Raw genomic sequence first — 21184 nt, 5'->3', positions numbered from 1 at the left:
GGCCACCAGGCGCAGACGAGTTAGAAACCAGAGAACCGTCACCAAGCAGGGAAGAAGCAGGGAGGGGTGAGCCGGGAGACGGGCCTCGACACGTGCACACTGCTGTGTATTCAACAGGTGACTGACAAGAAACTGCTGTGCAGCACTGGGGGCCCTACTCGGTGCTCGTGGTGCCCTAGCTGGGAAGAAATCTGAAGAAGAGGGGCTGTATATATAGGGCCTCCCCAGCGGCTCAGTGGTAAAGAATCCGCCTGCTAATGCAGGAGATGCAGGCTCAATCCTTGGGTCGGGAAGATCCCCTGGAGGAGGAAATGGCAACCCACTCCAGCATTCTTGCCTGGGAAATCCATGGACAAAGGAGCCTTACAGGCTATAGTCCATGGAGTTGCAAAGAGTTGGACACGACTTAGCGACTAAACAACAATAATATATATATATATGTACATATTCACTTTGCTGCACAGCAGAAACTGACACAACATTATAAAGCAACCATCTTTGTGACCCTTTGGACTGTAGCCCACTGGGCTCCTCCATGGGTTTTCCAAGAAAGAATACTGGAGTGGGTTGCCATTTCCTTCTCCAGGGGATCCTCCTGACCCAGGGATCGAACTCAGGTCTCCTGCGTCTCCTGTATTGCAGGCAGATTCTTTACCCACTGAATCATCAGGGAAGCCCTTAAAGCAACTGTATTTCAATTTAAAAAAAAAAAGAAACCAGTAAACTAGAAACAACCTTAGTGTTGAGTGAGGTGCTCCTGAAAATCCACGCCTATAAGCTCAGGAACATCTGATGCCCGAACTGTCACATCAGTGTGCCCTGGGATACGAGGCTGAAAACTTGCTCTAAAGTCATCCAGACCTGCTGACATCTCCAGGGTCTGTCAGGGTCAGATGGTGGCTGGAGAACCACTTCCAATCCCATCAGACACGAGCCTGCATTTGAAAAGAGTAACACGTAGTGTGACAAAAACAAAATACAATGACCCCAGGGTCTTAAAAATTCTGAACAACAGCATGGGAGCTGCAAACAGTTGAGATGCTGGAATTATCAGCCTCAGACAGACGGTCATGCTTAGTATATGCTGTAAAGGGAAAGACTTTAAAGGACTTGAAAATATTTACTAAAGCGGTTAAAGACATTTAAAAATCGCCATATTTGTGTAAGAATAAACTCCCCAAAATAAAACAACTGAAATTCAGAATCTGTATGGATTTGAGACCTAATTACATGCAGAAAATGCCTAGAATGTAGGTGAGAGGAAAAGAGATGGAAAATATGAGAAATTCATGAAATGAAAGAATAGGAAGATCTAATTTACATCTGTGTGAGTTCATAATGAGTGGAGAGAGAATGGAACAGAGACGTTAAATTAATAAGTCCAGCCTGATAATTCTGTAGCCTCTAGAACTGTGAGAGAGTAAACACGTCTAAAGCCACCCAGCTTTTTGTACTTTGTTGTGACATCCCTGGGAAGTTAGCGTGCCCACGTGTTTGGGAATTAAGAGACATACTTCCAAACAGGTCATAAGTCAAAGAAAAAATAAAAATGAAAGTTAAAAATGCTTTGAATTAAATGATAACGAAAATACCGTGTATCTAAGAGATTAAACTTACGCAACAGTAGAGCAGTATTCATAGTCTAAGTTTATAAATCAAGAAAGAAGGAAGGATAAAAATAAATGAGTGAAATATCCAAGATAAAAAGTTAGAAGAATAAAAAAAGATTCCAAGAATGTAGAATGCAGGACATAATAAAAATAAGAGCAGAAATCAATGAAATAAAAACAGAAATTGAGTAGCAAGTACTGAGGAATCTCAGAAACATAATGCCAAATACTTGAAGAAGCAAGTTGCAGAAGAACCAAGTAATATTCCATTTGCGAAGGTATTTGAAACAAAACTAAACGCGTTGTCCGGGGTAAAACATTTCCGGTGGCGTCTATGTCTGAGCCCAAAGCGGCTGGCAGGGCCGGAGCAGGAGGGCGGCGGAGCGGGGCGGCGGGGCGCGTCTGTCAGCCTCGCGGCGCGTGTCCTTCCACGCACTCCCGTCACATCCTCTGCCCGTTTCCCTAACAAGGTGATTGCGGACATGGAGGCGCAGGTGCACAAGCTGAGAGAGGAGCTGGTCAGCGTGAACTCGCAGCGGAAGCAGCAGCTGGTGGAGCTGGGGCTGCTCCGGGAGGAGGAGAAGCAGAGGGCCGCGCGGGACCACGAGGCCGCGGTGAGCAAGCTGAAGGCCGAGTCGGAGAAGATGAGGCTTGAGCTGAAGAAGACCCACGCCGCCGAGACGGAGCTGACGCTGGAGAAGGTAGGCGGCTGGGCGGTGGGAAGCGGGCGGGCGTGCACGAGGCCCAGGCCGCCGCCTTGCCTTCCCGGCTCACCTCTCAGGGGCCGCGGCCTGGAGCCGGCCCCCAGTTTATAAGCCTTGCAGGTGCGCGGTCTGCAGGTCTCAGGCTTCCCTAACACCCCTGTCTTCCGGGGAGGGACAGATGGAACACCCCCTGCCGAGTGACGAAAGACGCGTCGAGCATCACCCTGGGCAGGAGTATGTGGGCTCTGGCGTTGAGTGGAGGCCCTCGAAAGGGCTGGGCTTTGTCCCCTGTGAGCAGCGGAGGCCGGGGGTTCACTTCCGCCGAGGGCAGAGCTGGACGCAGGGAGACCAGTTCAACCACTGCAGGCATGCGGGCGGGAGGTGACCGTGCTGGCGTGGCCAGGGGCACGGAGGGCGGTGACCGGCCCCGTCCCCTTGGGGCCCGGGTGTCCGCAGCGGGGCTCAGGGTTTGCTTCCGGCTCAGACGTGTCGGGGCGGCGAGGGGCAGAGGGCGTGCGCTGAGTGGGTCGTCCAGGGCGGCTGCATGGCGGCGCGCTGGAGCCGACGGACACTCAGCCTCAGTCCCCTCTGCTGAGAGGCAGGGGAGCGTCCGAGCCTCAGGGACACAGCCGGCCGCGGGGCCTTCGTGCACCCAGTGGGGTCGCGGGTGGCCATCCCGTCAGAACAGCACAGTCAGAGCTTTGAGGCAGAGTGCACAGTGTCTGGGCCAGGGCGTCTGCTGCGGGGCCATCTCAGCCTCTGGCCACAGCGAGGGGGACCATGCGGACAGAGCCGCCACCCCACCCCCGCTCCTTGCCCCTGGAAAGCTCCCGCCCCCGCCGCTCATCGCGGCCCACCGGGCAGAGTGTCTCTAAGGACACAGGCTTTGTTGGCCTGGACACCGTGTGCCCCGAGGGTTAAAGTCCAGATAGTGAAGCCAGACTTAAAACAGGCATCTGAGGCCTCCGTTCTCTTGAATCAGGTGTCCACATTTTAATAAAATGTGGTTCTTTTCAATAAAAGCAGAAAGTTTTCAAGTATAGGTTTATATGTGTTGCTAATTTATAGATACAGATTATAGATAATAGTATTGGACACTGCCAGTAACTTATTTGGCCAATATTTCTGGAATATCTTCTGTGTCTGAGGCATTATCCCAGCACTTGGGAGCCACGTAGAAAGGCGAGAATGAGAGGCCCCTGTCCCTGAGGAGCCCGTGGGCAAGGACGGCTGCGGGACACGCAGGGGCTGTGAGCAGGGCACAGTGAGCGGGGGAGGCGCGCTGGAGTAAGGGCGTCCGGGGCACCCCTGGGACAGGTGAGATTCACCTGGACGCCACGACGCGGGGCTGGGGCGAGCAGGCGCTGAGCCGCACCGTGATGGACGTGTATGTGGCCGGGTGGCCAACCGGGCGGCGCGGTTCCAGCCGGGCCTGACCAGCAGGCCCGCCGAGCTCACATGGCACTGGTCCTAGCCCCGAGCTTAAACCCCGAGGTCACTCAGGGCTCCTTTGCCGTGAAGTGTCAGGACCCAGTGGGCTGTTAGGAGGCTCTTCTGTCAGCGTTGGCAGGACCAGCGCAGAGGAGGGGTCAGTCCAGGAGGGGCCCCCAGGGCGCCTCGAGGTGCCTGAAGGTGGCGACCCCACCGGAGGAGGCGCGTCTCAGAGTCGTCGGCCCAGCGGGCAACCGTTCCGTGCGAGTCCCGCTCTCGGCATTCACGAGCGGCCCTGTCGGGGCCTCTGGTCCGGGAGAGGATGAGCTCCGTTCGGGCCCAGTAGTGATGTGGATTGGAGGAGCGTTTGTAGACGACCCTCAGGAGGGCCGGACGGAGCGGAGGCTGCAGCGCGGGGGCTGGGGAGCGTACCCCCAAACCACCAGCCGTGCTGGACTCGTGAAGTTGGGGAGGAGACAGGGGTTGTGCAGAGGAAGAGGAGAAAAATGTTTTTTCCTGGAAATAGCGGCAGAGGCGGTTTGGAAAGGACGCTTATCAAGGATGTGACAGAAAATCAGGAAGGCCGAGCGGGGAGGAAGGTCCCGGATTTGGAACTGAGAACCGCTGTGACCGGGGGCAGAGCACTGCAGGCGGCGGTGTGGACTGAGCGCGGCCTCGGGACCGTGGGCAAGGCGGGGGCGCTCGGGGACGGGGCGCCGCAGGAAGGAGAGGTCCACAGAGTGCAGGAGTCAGGGTTTGGGCTGAAAACGTCTGGAGACACACGAGCGGAGGAGGAGCCTCCTGGTGGGACTCTGGACCCCGATGCTTGCGGCCGGGATGCAGCTGTGAGCCGACTTCAGTCCAGCCGCGCGGACAGCGGCCAGGCCTGGGGGCTGCCTCCCTCGCTGCCTGCAGGTCTCTGCCCGGGGAAGGCTCCCCGTCCCCTCACCCTGCTGTCCTCTCCGCTCGGTAGAGCATCAGGGCAGGCGGGCCGCCCAGGCCGAAATTCTTCTATTTTTTTTTTAAACATTTTGCTTTAAAAGTTATCTAAATTGATGCAAAAATTAATATCTTCATACTAAAAATTTTGTCAACATTTCCATTTTTCCCCTTAGTTTAAGATCCCAGTAGAATTACAGGGTCAAATTGCTTTTCAACAACATTGTACTAATTTATATTTTTCCCCACAGAATATCTGTTTCATATAGCCAGTCCTTAGTATTAATACTCTAATTTGGGGGCAGGGTGTTAGTGAGAAACATTTATTGTTTCTGATTTCATATTTAAGAGTGAGACTGGATGTTTACAGCAGATCTTTTAGTCACATTTCATTTCCTGAGAATTGTGTGTTCATGTCCTTCAGCTCTTTCTCCTCTGTTGATGTCCTGGCATTGTTCTCATCACCTTATATAAACTTCGTATTTAGAATGATAAAATTCTTGGTGGCAAGTATTTTTGGTATTTGCCTTTTAATTTTGTCCTTTGATTTTATGAAACACAAAAGTTTTATTTGTATTTAGTATACTCTATCAGTTCCTTTGTGAAATCTCCAGTATAAGCAGTGGCTTTAAGCTTCACAATTTGATATCTTAAAATATATGAACACATCACACATTTTGCACACTGTACTGAATTTAAAAAGCTCTTGTGAAATTGACATGGTACTTACAGGCTTGGGCTCCTAGTCTATAATTTTAATGGCATCTGAAGGACTGTACTGGAATTCTGCCAGGCGGAAGTCACCAAAAGGCCTGGAGCAACAACTCAGCATCTTTTTCAAATTTAAGAAAAGCTCCATATGGTGTAATTATCCAAAGCTAAGGTCACAGAAACTACTTAAACCTTTGAGATTTATAATTAAAGGATTAATATTAACTTATGAAGACATTGTCATTTTGGCTTAAAATGGATTTCTGATCTCAATTCTGTTCTTTTTACTTTGATCTTTTCCCCAAGTTTTTCCTTTGCAAAGAAAGTGAAGTTTGTGTCCTTAAAATGTTAAATTAAATGTTATTCTCAAACAGTTCAGATTTGCAAAAACTGTTCGACACACAGTGCCCAGCTTGACCCTCTCGGAGCTCGGGCGTCGGGGGGCTCCCGGTGGGTGTTTCCCAGGCATGTGCCCCGCAGCTCGGGCGCTGGGCTCTAGCAATGCCTCTGAACGTAACAGGCAGTTAATCTAATACAAAAGAAAAAACCTGAGCAGATGGAAACTTGGAAAACTTAGTTCAGTTCAGTCGCTCAGTTGTATCCCACTCTTTGTGACCCCATGAACTGTAGCAGACAGGCCTCCCTGTCCATCACCAATTCCCAGAGCTTACTCAAACCCATTTCCACTGAGTCGGTGATGCCATCCAACCATCTCATCCTCAGTAGTCCCCTTCTCCTCCGGCCCTCAATCCTTCCCAGCATCCGGTCTTTTCCAGTGAGTCAGTTCTTCACATCAGGTGGCCAAAGTATTGGAGCTTCAGCTTCAGCATCAGTCCTTCCAATGAGTATTCAGGTCTTTAGTATTCCTTTAGGATTGACTGGTTTGACCTCCTTGCAGTCTAAAGGACTCTCAAGAGTCTTCTCCAACAGTACAGTTCAACACATCAATTGTTTGGCGCTCAGCCATCTTTATGGTCCATTTCTCACATCCGTACTTGACTACTGGAAAAAGCATAGCTTTGACTATATGTTGGCAAAGTAATATTCCTGCTTTTTAATATGCTGTCTAGGTTTTCGTAGATTTTCTTCCAAAGAGCAAGCATCTTTTAATTTCATGGCTGCAGTCACCATCTGCAGTGATTTTGGAGACCAAGCAAATAGTGTCTGTCACTGTTTCCATTTTTTCCCCATCTATTTGCCATGAGGTGATGGGACCGGATGTCATGATCTTCGTTTTCTGAATGTTGAGTTTTAAGCCAGCTTTTTCACTCTCCTCTTTAACCATCATCAAGAGGCTCTTTAGTTCCTCTTCACTTTCTGCCATAAGGGTGGTGTCATTTGCATATCTGAGGTTATTGATATTTCTCCTGGTAATCTTGATTCCAGTTTGTGCTTCATCCAGTCCTGCATTTTGCATGATGTACTCTACTTATTAACATTTAGAATTTTAAGGTATCTTCAGTTGCCTCAATTGTAAGCCCTCTTTGGGTGGTAATAGGGGCTATGTCTTATACACATGTGATGAGAGGAGCTGTATGTCCCTCCGAGGCTCAGTTTTACACCAGTGTCCAGCTCTCTCCTGCTTCTGATTCTCATGTGATGCACCTGTTTCACAGGGATTCCACGAAGTAAATACTGGAATCGTTTCTGGGGTGTTTGCTTATTAAGCAGAAATAGCAGCATGTCTGTCATCATTCGAGCTTGAATACTTAACATGGTCAAGGTTTCACCACCCCCACATGAGTGGGACTGCAGAGTCTGGCATGTGGACGGAGGAGGGCAGAGTGCCGGGTCTCCCGAGGACCTTCTGCACCTCCCCCCTCCGCCCTGCTGCCCCAGGCAGAGCACTCCTGCTTTCTAGCAAGTCTGGAGAGCAGGTCAGTCTGCGTGCCTAAGCTAGACAGCTGTCTTACCAGGAGAAAATTAAAAGGCAGTGTCTTTTATGTTAGGGGTTATTTGAAAATAACATCTAGAATTATAAATAAATCAGTTTGTTTTAAAAGTAAACGTTTAAAATTTCCAAGTCCCCCTTTTCATTCTGTGGCCCAGCTTCCCGATGTGCTGACTGTACCAGTAGCGATGGGAGCACCGCCGTTCACCGGACGTTGCTGGCTTTATCCTTTGGGATGTTCTTGAGGGAAAATTTTTTCACCTAGGATGAAGGAAAAATCTCTTAGATCAGTGCAGCAAAAGGTAGTTATTGACCTGAGAAGTTGCTGAGAGGAGAATAGTGTATTTGCCATCTTCAGAGAGTGACGTTCAGACTGAGGAGCGGGCGCCAGTATCCGTGCACAAAGGCTTCTGGGTGTGTGCTCGCCTCTTGTGAGAGGACGGCGCGTGGCGAGCAGACGGGCGTCAGGCGTCGGGTGTCCGGCCTGAGGTTGCGGAGGAGTCGGCACAGGACAGCGGACGGCCCTGGGCCGAGAGCCAAGTCTCGTTCTGGCCATCGTTCATCACGAAAGGGAAGCAGTTATTCTGGGTGAGGCAGGGCTTCCTGATTCAGTATCATGAGGATTAAACATGATTTTAAGTGATCAGTTAATTTAATTGAGTACCTTAAGATACAGTACCTTGAGATACAGTAAAAAATAATAGTAACTGTACATGACCAGGAAAGGTTTAATTGGCTTAAATAAACCTCTTCGTCTTCACAAGTAATCAAGGAAATACTGAGACAAGAAGCTACTTTTCATGTATCAATTAAGCATGTTACTATTACTATAAATAGAACCAAGTATTCTTTTAAAATAAGGGTACAAAATACTGAGGGTGCAGTGAATAAATATTCTAAAGTGCTGTTACTGAGTATAAATTGCTACAACCTTCCTGAAAGCCTTCAGTAGCCTATGTTAGTAAGTTTAAAAATATCTATGCCTTTTGATCTAGTAATCTTTTCTGGTTACCATAATATCAATACTAAAACCTGAAAATGATATCCCTCTAAGCACAAATTAATCTCACTCATGAATATTGTGAAAAGATCCAACGAAATACTAGGCAATAGAGGTTAGTATTGCATTTAAAACATCATGTAATAGAGTATTAAAAAGCAAAGACATTACTTTGCCAGCAAAGGTCCATATAGTCAGAGTGATGGTTTTTCCAGTAGTCATGTACAGATGCAAGAGTTGGACCATAAAGAAGGCTGAGTGCCAAAGAGTTGAGACTTTTAAATTGTGATGCTAGAGAAAACTTTTGAGAGTCCTTTGGACAGCAAGGAGATCCAACCAGTCCATCCTAAAGGAAATAAACCCTACATGTTCATTGGAAGGACTGATGCTGAAGGTAAAGCTCCAGTTCTTTGGCCACCTAATGTGAAGAGCCAACTCTTTGGAAAAGACCCTGATGCTGGGAAATATTGAAGGCAGGAAGAGAAGGGGATGACAGAGGATGAGATGGTTGGATGGCATCACCAACTCAATGGACATGAGTTTGAGCAGACTCCAGGAGACAGTGAAGGATAGGGAAGCCTTGCTTGCAGCAGTTCATGGGGTCTTGGACATGACTTAGCTACTGAACAACAGCAGCTTACCATGACCACATGAGATTATTCCAAGAATACAAAAATGGCTTGATATTAGGAATGCTATTAGTGTAATTCACTATATTGATAAATCAAAAGTGAAAAATTGAATGAAGTCTTCTCCATATTCTTTACAGTGAGCCCAAGCTTCTGTAAAAAAGAATCCTCAAACCGTGGACTAGTAAAATTGGGAGTTTATTTTGCTCTCTTATCACATTCTGGTTCAGGGTGGGAGCCAGTGGTTCCGTCCCAAAAGGTCATGGAGGGCCAGACTGGCTGGTGGCATGGCTCTGTCGTGTCCAATGTGGAGCCTCCCTCTGCCTTGAGTGGTTCCTGCATCACCAGTGCTCAAGCAGCAAGAAGGGGCAAGGAGGACGAGGACAACCGATGTGCTTCTCAGGAAGTGCGACGGCAGCTGCCTCTCACTCCCATCAAACCGCACTGGAGAAATCCTAGTCCTGGGCTGCTGCAGGGGAGCAGGGGCTTGTGAGCGTGTGCGCAGAGGGCTACTGTTTCAGAAGAGAAGCATGGACGCTACGGGCGATTAGCAGGCAGTGGCACGTTTGTAATACTTCAGCATTTGACACCTACTCTGTGTGTAGTGATCCTGGAAGCTTGCTCTAGCAGTGAACGAACAGCCAGAGCTTCCTGCCTTCTCAGAGCTCACACTCCAGCAGGAGACACAGACCCTAAACCACAGAATTTTAAAAAGGCCTGAGTGGACTTCCCCGGTGGCTCAGTGGTAAAGAATCCGCCTGCTAATGCAGGAGACATGGGCTTGATCCCTGGGTCAGGAAGATCCTCAGGTCGGGAAGATCCCCAGGTCGGGAAGATCCCCTAGAGGAAGAAATGGTAACCCGCTCTAGCATTCTTGCCTGGAGAATCCTATGGACAGAGGAGCCTGGCGGGCTACAGTCCGTGGGGTTGCACAGAGTTGGACACGACGAAGCGACTTAGCACGGGTGCTCCTGAGATGAAGGAGGAGCAAGCCATACGTAAGCTTACATTTAGGGGAAAAGGGAATATGCTCATTCATTTCTTTGCCAGATGGTTTATATGTGATTTTGAAGTTACATTCTTCAGTTCCTCCATTGTGCTCTTCATTATCACCACTCTAGGCTGAGCAGTGATGTGCAGAAGTCCCCAGCGGGTTGCTGTTGTCCTGCCCCTAAGCCCGGGGGCATCTTCAGCCTCCTGACTGTTCTGCCCCTGGGAGACAGAGTCACAGGACAGGGCGCGTGGTCCTCAGCCTTGTGTGACGCTGGTAACAGCCGGATTGTGACCTCAGCCGCCGCCTACCCACCAGGGTGGGAGGCTGTGCCCCAGGAGCATCAGAGCAGAGCTGGAGCTGTGCCTCTCCTGAGCCTGCTCCCCGCTCTCGGCCACTCCTGGGTCTTCATGAGGCAAAGGACATGTGGGCTTCTCTGACTTTAGACTCCTTGGGTCTCAGAGAAAGTCAGGCCGGGTGTCTGATGGGGCTGAGGGGAGAGTGTGGTGGCTCCCCTGAGACAGAGCAGGCTGGGAGTCTGCGGCCCCTGAGGGACCCTGGACCATCTGGCCTCAAAGAGAAGAAGGTAAGATGGAGACCCAGGGCGGGAGTCGTCCTGAGAGACAGATCTCAGCACTGGGTGTGTCGGGCACTGGCCGCCCCAGCCCTGTCACCTCAGTGTTTTAAGGTGGTGTTCGGTGGCTCAGCCGCGCCCCGCTCTTCGGGACCCCGGGGACGGCAGCACGCCAGGCCCTGTGTCCTTGCTCTGGTATTTATTGAACTGTTTTTCTAATTTCATATTCAGTCGTTTATTGTCTTACCATTGAATTTTGAGTGTTCTTAATGTATTTCAGATACAAATTCTTCATAAGATTTATGATTTGAAAACACTTTCACAGTCAGTGGCTTCTCTTCTTCTTTTAACAGTATTTTTCAGAGCAGAAGTTCCTAATATTTGTGTAATCCAGTTTATCAATTTTTTTCTTTTAAGGTCAGGCTTTTGGTGTCATTCCTAAGAAATTTTTGCCTATCATAATGTCACAGGGATTTTCTCCTGTTTTCTTTTACAAGTTTTATATTTGTTTCTGTGGTCCATGTGACTGGTGCAAGATGTAGATTGATTCCATATATCAGCACTGTTTGTTGAAAACATGATTTTTTTTCCTCTGTGAATCAGCTTTGCAGCTTTGTTGAAAATCAGTTGGCCGTCCATGTGTGCCGTAATACTAGACTCTCAAATTTTGTTCTTTTGGCATGTATATCTTTCCTTCACCAGTGCCACACTGTCTTAATTATTGTAGCTTTTATAGTCAGTCTTGGAGACAAGCAGTATGGGTCGTCCAACTTTGTTCTTTTTCAGAATAGTTTTGCTCACGGTAGTTCTTTTGCGCTTAGAGTCAGTGAAATGAATTCTGCACAGAATCCTGGGACTTTTCAATTGTATTAAATCTATTTCTCAGTTTGGAAAAAAATGAAATCTTAATGATATTGAGTATCCCAGTCCATGAACTCAGACTGTACTGTCATTTATTTAGTTTTCTTTATTGTCAAGAAAAAGAAATGCAAAAAAGCAAAATGGCTGTCTGAGGGAGCCTTACAAATAGCTGTGAAAAGAAGAGAAGCGAAAAGCAAAGGAGAAAAGGAAAGATATTCACATTTGAATGCAGAGTTCCAAAGAATACCAGGGAGAGATAAGAAAGCCTTCCTCAGCAATCAATGCAAAGAAATAGAGGAAAACAACATAATGGGAAAGACTAGAGATCTCCTCAAGAAAATTAGAGATACCAAGGGAACATTTCATGCAAAGATGGGCTCGATAAAGGACATAAATGGTATGGACCTAACAGAAGCAGAAGATATTAAGAAGAGGTGGCAAGAATACACAGAAGAACAGTACAAAAAAGATCTTCACGACCCAGATAATCACGATGGTGTGATCATTCACCTAGAGTCAGACATCCTGGAGTGTGAAGTCAAGTGGGCCTTAGAAAGCATCACTACGAACAAAGCTAGTGGAGGTGATGGAATTCCAGTTGAGCTATTCCAAATCCTGAAAGATGATGCTGTGAAAGTGCTGCACTCAATATGCCAGCAAATTTGGAAAACTCAGCAGTGGCCACAGGACTGGAAAAGGTCAGTTTTCATTCCAATCCAAAAGAAAGGCAATGCCAAAGAATGCTCAAACTACCGCACAATTGCACTCATCTCACACGCTAGTAAATTAATGCTCAAAATTCTCCAAGCCAGGCTTCAGCAATACATGAACCATGAACTTCCGGATATTCAAGCTGGTTTTAGGAAAGGCAGAGGAACCAGAGATCAAATTGCCAGCATCTGCTGGATCATCAAAAAAGCAAGAGAGTTCCAGAAAAACATCTATTTCTGCTTCATTGACTATGCCAAAGCCTTTGACTGTGTGAATCACAATAAATTGTGGAAAATTCTGAAAGAGATGGGAATACCAGACCACCTGACCTGCCTCTTGAGGAACCTATATGCAGGTCAGGAAGCAACAGTTAGAACTGGACATGGAACAATAGACTGGTTCCAAATAGGAAAAGGAGTATGTCAAGGCTGTATATTGTCGCCCTGCTTATTTAACTTATATGCAGAGTACATCATGAGAAACTCTGGGCTGGAAGAAGCACAAGCTGGAATCAAGATTGCTGGGAGAAATATCAATAACTTCAGATATGCAGATGACACCACCCTTATGGCAGAAAGTGAAGAGGAACTAAAAAGCCTCTTGATGAAAGTGAAAGAGGAGAGTGAAAAAGTTGGCTTAAAGCTCAACATTCAGAAAACTAAAATCATGCACCTGTTCCCATCATTTCGTGGGAAATAGATGGAGAAACAGTGAAAACAGTGTCAGACTTTATTTTTTTGGGCTCCAAAATCACTGCAGATGGTGATTGCAGCCATGAAATTAAAAGACGCTTACTCCTTGGAAGCAAAGTTATGACCAACCTAGATAACATATTAAAAAGCAGAGACATTACTTTGCCAACAAAGGTCCGTCTAGTCAAGGCTATGGTTTTTCCAGTCGTCATGTATGAATGTGAGAGTTGGACTGTGAAGAAAGCTGAGCACCGAAGAATTGATGCTTTTGAACTGTGGTGTTGGAGAAGACTCTTGAGAGTCCCTTGGACTGCAAGGAGATCCAATCAGTCCATCCTAAGGGAAATCAGTCCTGAATATTCATTGGAAGGACTGATACTGAAGCTGAAACTCCAATACTTTGGCCACCTCATGGGAAGAATTGACTCATTGGAAAAGACCCTGATGCTGGGAGGGATTGGGGGCAGGAGGAGAAGGGGACGACAGAGGATGAGACAGCTGGACGGCATCACCAACTCGATGGACACGAGTTTGAGTGAACTCCGGGAGTTGGTGATGGACAGGGAGGCCTGGCGTGCTGCAATTCATGGGGTCACAAAAGAGTCGGACACGACTGAGTGACTGAACTGACTGACTAACTGACTGTCTTCCATACGCATTTGCGGTTCTCAGCATACAGACGTTGCTTTAATTTTATTAGATTTGTACCTAATCATTTCATGTTTTCAGCATTCTCATTTTTTCATTACCACTATCGAGAGGTACAGTAGAGTTTTTCAATGGTGATTGTGTATCCTGTGACCTTTTTAAACTCACTTATTTGCTGTAGTTACTTTTTTGGTAGCTTCTTTGGGATTTGTATGTAATCAGATAAGTATTGTTTAACAGTTTTCTTTATGGAGGATTAATTTTAATTCAGTGAAGCAACCTATGTTAACATACTTTATTTCTCACAGAAGCATATTTTATTACTAGACTGATGAATTTTTAAAAATGACTTCTCAAAACAAACCTAACATATTTAGAGCCAGATGATGTCACATCAATCATGGAAAATGCATCCGGAATCCAGAGCATTTTTAATTTCCCAGTTTACTTTATTGTGTCCTCAGACCCGTATGTGGTTTTTAAATAACAATGATATCCATAAATTATAGGCATGTAATAGGTATATTGAATTGCCTCTTTTAAAGATACAAGTTATTCTTGATCTTATTAATCATTCTTTTTAAAAAGTGATTTAAAATTAGTAGTTTATGCACATATTCTAAATATTACATTAGATTGAAAGCCTCTACTACTTAAATATTACATAATTTTTGCAAAAACAACTATATTGAAATCAGACACAAAATATATTTCTCCTACACTTGAAAATTTGGTGGAAAAATATCAGTGTTTGTAATGTCATTTTCAGTGAATCAATGTCCTTTTTTAAAAACAATATCAGTTTGATAGTTGAGAAGTTGTTTTAAGTATTGGTATTCCCATAATTGTGTCTAAAAATCTAACTGTTGTGTCTTAAACTATGTGCATGTGCGCTGTGCATGCTGAGTCATTTCAGTCGTGTCTGACTCTCTGCGACCCCATGGACTGTAGCCCATCAGGCTCCTGTTTCCATGGAGATTGTCCAGGCAAGAATACTGGAGCAGGTTGCCATCCCCTCCTCCAGGGGATCTTCCAGAACCATGAATGGAACCCTACATTGGCAGGCGGGTTCTTTACCACTAGCGCCACCCGGGAAGCCCATCTTAAATTACAGTACCCTGAAAAATATATATTTTTAATTGATTAATTACATTAGGGTATGTTTTGAATTTTATTTTCTGAATATATATATGGAGACAGAGCAAACACTGAGCTGTATGTCCAAACACGTTCCTAGTAGATACACACATATGTGTGTGTCCACAAGCACACTAACCCATGTCAGTAACGGTACAGGCTTTATCAGTGCATTTACGGCCAAAACACTAGCTAACCGGCCAGGTGGAGAGTACTGTATGCCATTTTTAAAGTTTTTCACAATGCATTACAAATTATTATTGGAAGAAAGAAAAGCTACACTTCTAAGTGCATGCAGATGTGAATTTTGGCTAACAGGGCTGTTTTTAATATTCATCTATGGTATTTTCTTGGCAAAGAGAACAGACATTTGTTCCCACTGCACGAATTTAGCAGCTCAGTAGACATCCTTGGACAGTCTAAGGAAGCAGCCCTGGGTTGTGGAAAATACCTCATAAAACCTCGGTGGCTTTGAGTCTTATTTGTGACGTTGCTTTTATTATTATACATTTCCTGTTATTATTGGATGAGGAATTTTAACAGATTTTAAAATAAGATTTTAAAGATTTATAATTTAGGCCTCTAGTTCTGTTAATTGTTAAAATTCCAATATAGATTATGGTGTTTATTAGACCCAGATCACCTTATTAAATTGAAGGAAGTCTCATACGTTTTAGAGACTTCCTGTGAACAAGAAAGTATTAGAACTGTCATCCTTGGCCATAACTCATGGCCCACCTAGTCCTCTACTTGGTGTCTGACAGCTCAAAAGAGAATGAACAGGTGGTGTGGACCCCCAGAGCTTCAGCTTCCTTAGTTTGTGGGTGAATGAGTCAGTGTGTATCTATCAGGCATTTACCTTATACTTAGCTCCGTGCTGATCAGGGGGAGGAGCGTAAACCTCCCTGCTTCCTGGGAGCTTTTGTTATAGTGGAAAGTGAAAGTGAAGTCATTTCCGATTCTTTTCGACCCCTTGGTGTAGCCTACCATGCTCCTCCATCCATGGGATTCTGCAGGCAAGAATCCGGGAGTGGGTTGCCATTCCCTTCTCCAGGGGATCTTCCTGACCCAGGGATCGAACCCTAGTCTCCCGCATTGTAGGCAGACGCTTTACCGTCTGAGCCACCAGGGAAGGTTTTTATCGTGGTGATAGTGAGAAATACAAGCATAAACGAACCTACCTGTATGGTGATGGTGATGGTTTAGTCACTAAGTCCTGTCCAACTGTCTATCTAAAACTGGGTATCTCTGCATGATAAAATTCTAGCTTAGGTACAATGCTGGAAATCTGAGGTCTGTGATAATCAGGGACTGTTTTATGGAGAAGATGGTCTTTGAATTGACACTAGATACAAATTTCTGAGGCAGTCCAGTGGGACAGCAAATGGCAAGCAAAGAGCTCAGAACATATTGGGGGGTTGTCAAGCAGTGATTATGAAAACTCTACGTATTAAAAAGTTAGAAGATTACATTGTAAAGCTTTTAAAGCTTTCTATTTACACTTACTAAGAAGTTGCTAAAGTGCAGAGAATTTCCATCCGTCCATCACTCAGCTTCTCCCCAGGTCAGCACCTTACTTAGTGTGACCGTGGAAACCTGGAAATTAATGCTGGTAATGGCACTCCACTCCAGTACTCTTGCCTGGAAAATCCCATGGATGGAGGAGCCTGGAAGGCTGCTGTCCATGGGATTGCTGAGGGTCAGACATGACTGAGCTACTTCGCTTTCACTTGTCACTTTCATGCATTGGAGAAGGAAATGGCAACCCACTCCAGTGTTCTTGCCTGGAGAATCCCAGGGACGGGGGAGCCTGGTGGCTGCCGTCTATGGGGTCACACAGAGTCAGACACGACTGAAGTGACTTAGCAGCAGCAGCAAGATAGTTTGTATTTGTGCTGGTTAATACCTGCAGACCCTCTCTGCGTTTCTGCAGCTTTCCCACTGACGTTCCTCCTCTGCTGTCCCAGGGTTTAATCCAGGGTCTCCCATTGTACTCAGTTGTCAGCTCTTTTTCGCCTCCTCCAATCCATGACACACTCTCAGCCTTTCCTTATTTTTCATGTCTTGTCACTTTTGAATAGTACCAGTTATTTTGTATAATGTTTTTCACTCTGGATGTATTTTATCTTGTTTCATGAGCAGACTGAGGGCCTGTGTTTTTGGCGGGAATCCTACGGAGGCAGTGTCGTGCCGTCTCCAGTGCGTGGTATCAGTGATGTCGAGACGCTGTGTCCCTGCTGACGTTAACAGCGGTCGCTCGGTCAGGTTCCCTGTTGTAAAGTCGTTTTCCCTCTGTGACGGGTAACCTGACTTGAGGATCTACTCTGAGTCTGTGTGCAGACCATGCATCTCCCCAGACTTTCTCCCACCTCTTCGTCATCCACTGGTGAATCTTGGCCTGCGTTTTTTCACTCGGCTCTCCTTTGCAGTTCTGGCTTTAATTTCACTGAAGGTGGTGGGTTTTTTTTCCATTTTTACTTTTTCACATTGTTAGCGAGAAAATACTAAAATTCAAAGATGGCTTTTTAAATGCAAGCTTTTTTAGAGTAAGGAATCAAATCTAGAGGGAAATACAAGGAAACAACATGAAGCTGGAGGTCAGGTTTGTGAGAAAACAATGAATGCTGGGTTTGTCTGCCTCTTTGAGGGGAAACTGAATGTGACTCTACATTTTTTAGGAACAAATGTCAAGAGAGCATCACAATTAGAACAAGATTCAATGCAAAAAAAAGATTCAATGGAATACAGTTTTAAAAGTCACTTGTTCAAATTCCTGGAATTGAAATCTTCAGATAAAAATTTACTAGGGGTTCTTCGTGTAAAGGAAATCAACCCTGAATATTCATTGGAAGGACTGATGCTAAAGCTGAAGCTCCAATACTTTGGCCACCTGCTGGAAAGAGTTGACTCATTGGAAAAAACCCTGATGTTTAGAAAGATTGAGGGCAGCAGGAGAAGGAGGCAACAGGTAACAGAGGATGAGCTGGTTGGATGGCATCATCAACTCGATGGACACGAGTTTGAGCAAACTCTGGTGATGGTGAAGGACAGGGAAGCCTGGCGTGCCGCAGTCCGTGGGGTCACAAAGAGTCAGACACAACTGAGCGACTGACACTTTCACTATTTTTTTCCTCAGTGAAGAAGACAGCTTGTAATGTGGTTCATATCCTCAAAACATTCTCATGGAACATAACATTTCTACAGGATATTTTCTAAAGATGGCAGCGTGCTGGGCATTCTTTTGTCATCGTTGTTGTTGTTCAGTCAGTCGTGTCCAACTCTTTGTGACCCCATGGACTGCAGCACGCCAGGCTTCCCTGTCCTTCACCATCACCAGAGTTTGCTCAAACACATGTCCATTGAGTTGGTGATACCATTCAACCATCTTATCCTCTGTCGTCTCCTTCTCCCACCTTCAATCTTTCCCAGCATCAGGGTCTTTTCCAATGGGTCAGCTCTTCCCAGCAGGTGGCCAAGGTATTGGAGCTTCAGCTTCAGCATCAGTCCTTCCAATGAATATTCAGGACTGATCTCCTTTAGGATGGACTGGGTGGATCTCCTTGCAGTCCAAGGGACTCTCAAGAGTCTTCTCCAACACCACAGCTTGACAGCATCAATCTCCAAAGGCTGAACATAGAATTGCCATGCTGCTGCTGCTGCGTAGTCGCGTATGTCATTTCTGACTCTGTGTGACCGCATGGACTGCAGCCTGCCATGCTCCTCTGTCCATGGGATTCTCTAGGCAAGAGTACTAGAGTGGGTTGCCAAGCCCTCCTCCAGAGGATCTTCCCGACCCAGGGATCGAACTCAGGTCTCCTGCATTGCAAGCAGTCTTTACTACTGAGCAACCAGGGAAGCCCATAGAATTACCATAGGACCCCTCAATTCCACTCCTAAGTATATCCCAAGAGAATTGAAAACACATGTTCATGTAAAAGTGAAGTGAAGTCACTCAGTCGTGTCCGACTCTTTGCGACCCCATGGATTGTAGCCCACCAGGCTTCTCCACCCATGGAATTTTCCAGGCATGAGTACTGGAGTGGTTTGCCATTTCCTTCTCCAGTTCATGTAAAAACCTATACACACATGTTCATAGCAACATTTATTTGCAGTAGTCACAAAGTAGAAACAACTCAATTCCCATCTAATGGTGATAAATGGACAAGTGTGGTATATCCATATAATTAGATGTTATTTAGTCATAAAAGGAATGAATTACTGATGCCTGCTACAAGGTGGATAAGCCTTGAAAATATTGTGCACATGAGAAGAGGCAGACACTAAAAACCACACGTCATATTATTCCATTTGTAAGAAATATTCAGAATAGACAAATTCACAGAAACAGAAGGTAGACTCAGGGTCTCAAGGCCTGAGAGGGGATGGAGAATGGCAGCCAATGGTGCAGGGCCTCCTTCGGGGCAGAAAGCACTCTGTGCTAGACACACAGTTGTACAGCTTTGTGAATACAGTAAAAGTTGTTGCACGGTACACCTGAAAAGGGTGAACAGGATGGTGAATAAATTATATCTGTTTAAAAACGACAGTGGCTTATGGAAGCAAAGGCGACCAATAACACTGAGAAGGGAGCACGGCAAGGACTGGGAGCAACTGTGAGGGAGGCCATCGCCTCCACACGGGGGGCTCCGGCCCTCAGTCCCAGGGTTGTCTGTGGTTCACTGGTAGTCACATCTCTCAATGCATCTTTGATTTGTCCCCGCTGCACTCTGAAAAATACATCAAAATTAAACATCTTTAAATGAAGACTTTCTATAGGAGAATCCATTTGGAAGTGTGTCAGCAGTTGGGTGCCCACATGTTTGTGAAAGACATGGTAGAAAGGTAGATAAACATGCAAAGAGTTCAAAGGCCATCATTTCCTTTGGTTTAATGTTCTGGGTTTCCCTAGTCAAACTTTCTTCTTCAGAAAGAGGCCCGAGGCTGGGATAACCCCCCCACTTCCTCTGTGTCCTCGCCACTCGTAGCTACATCAGGACTGGAAACAAAAGTCCTGACTGTCGCTCAGCTTCCTGCTCTGCTCTTCCGGTTCCTTCCAGTGGTCCTGGGGGCTCATCTCCCCCGTGACAGCTGTTCATCTCACTGCGTGTTCCTGAGCCTCTTAGGGATCCCACCGCACCCAGAATAAAATCCACATTCCTTGACCTGAGACACCTGGATTTGGCCAAACCCTGGGTGTTTGGGTCTGATGTCAGAGTTGAGTGGAAGACAAGCAGGACAGTGGATGCAGCCAGGGATGGTGCCTACCTGGGAGAGGAGGAGAGGTGAATTACGGGGAGGGCTAGGAGCTTTGGTCCAAGCCGTAAAGGGTGTGGCGCTTCTTCTTGGTGGATATTCCTGAAGCTCTCCTGTTGGCAGCTGCAGAGTCCATGTCAAATGTAGAAAAAAAGAGAAAACATTTTTTAGGAGGTTGTGCAAAGAAAACATTTCTTTTTTTTTTACTCTTTCACTTCAAAATAGAAGAGAAGAACACTGCAGAGTTAAATACCAAATTTATTTTTGTATATATTTAAATACCAAATATATTTAAACTTTGTAAATCAAGTGGAGGGGAATAGCTTTTGAGTATATTTTGGGTTAAAACATTTGTATTATACCTTTGACCAGTCAGGGAAATTTTAAAATTTAGTTTCTGCCTGTTTTGGCTAGTAAATTATTTAGTTCACATCTTTTGATTTTTTTGTACTTAAACATTCAGAAGGCTCGTGGCCGTTATAAGAGTCCACTGACGCACTTCAGAACAAAGCCCGGCTCACGGCACATGCGCATATGTTTCATTTGTTCTTTATTTGGAGTGAATTGAAAACCAATCATACAGTTCATCAGAAAAGCACTTAAAGGATTTTCATAGCTTTGGACTCTGAAGCAATTAACTATAATCTTTCCAAACAAGAGACAGTAGGAATTCTTGGAGTTTTTCCAAGTTCTGTTGTGAGATTACAGAACTAGAGATGAGTGTGTGTGACAAATGATAGGTGCTGAGCACAGCAAGATGCTGGTTTAGAATGTGAGCGAGGTAATGTGCGGACCTGAAGGAGACGGAAGAAAGGATACAACACAGGGTAACAGAAAACATGCCTCGAACCTGATTCTGCTGTGGTTCTGTCTGCACATCTGATAACCCCGCCCCCCGGGTAGGGGGGCTCCGGCGACGTGTTTCCTCACTTGCAGAGCAGGAGCTCAGACTGTGACCTGTGGTGGGTTCAGCCAGTTGGCGGCAGCACGTGGATGGTGTCTTGGATGTCCCAGCGGTAATTCACCTCGATGAAAATCTTTCATTCAAATACCTGTAAGAAGACACTGGGTGTCAAAGGTCTGAATTGAAGTGATGAAGCTATAACTTGGGTTTCTCTGGTGTCTCACTTGGTAAAGAATCCGCCTGCAATGCAGGAGACCCAGGTTCAATCCCTGAGTGGGGAAGATGCCCTGGAGACGGAAATGGCAATTCACTCCAGTATTCTTGCCTGGAGAATTCCATGGAAGGAGCCTGGTGGGCTACAGTCTATGGGGTCGCAAAGAGTCGGACACAACTAAACAACTAAAGCATATATAACTTGTCTTTTATAACCAAATACCTGGAGAGGCGACGAAAAGTGGCTTCTCCTTGATTGGGTCGTAGGTTGATAAATGCCTGAAG

General features: G+C 46.0%; 1 protein-coding gene across 4 annotated transcripts in view; it reads left to right on the top strand.

The window, feature by feature from the left end:
- CEP112 (centrosomal protein 112) overlaps nt 1-21184 on the top strand; it is a 322059-nt gene that overhangs the window by 214385 nt on the left and 86490 nt on the right. For 3 of the 4 annotated variants that reach the window (XM_070774228.1, XM_070774229.1, XM_070774231.1), the window contains exon 21: nt 2081-2311. In XM_070774228.1, coding sequence (XP_070630329.1) covers nt 2081-2311 — 231 coding nt within the window. Of the gene's footprint in view, nt 1-2080; nt 2312-7973; nt 10493-21184 lie in introns of those variants that run through there. The other variant, XM_070774232.1, reaches the window with a different exon arrangement.

The sequence above is a fragment of the Bos indicus genome, chromosome 19 (genome assembly GCF_029378745.1).
Source record: "Bos indicus isolate NIAB-ARS_2022 breed Sahiwal x Tharparkar chromosome 19, NIAB-ARS_B.indTharparkar_mat_pri_1.0, whole genome shotgun sequence".
Taxonomy (NCBI): Eukaryota; Metazoa; Chordata; class Mammalia; order Artiodactyla; family Bovidae; genus Bos; species Bos indicus.
This window is presented reverse-complemented; position numbering and strand designations above follow the sequence as displayed.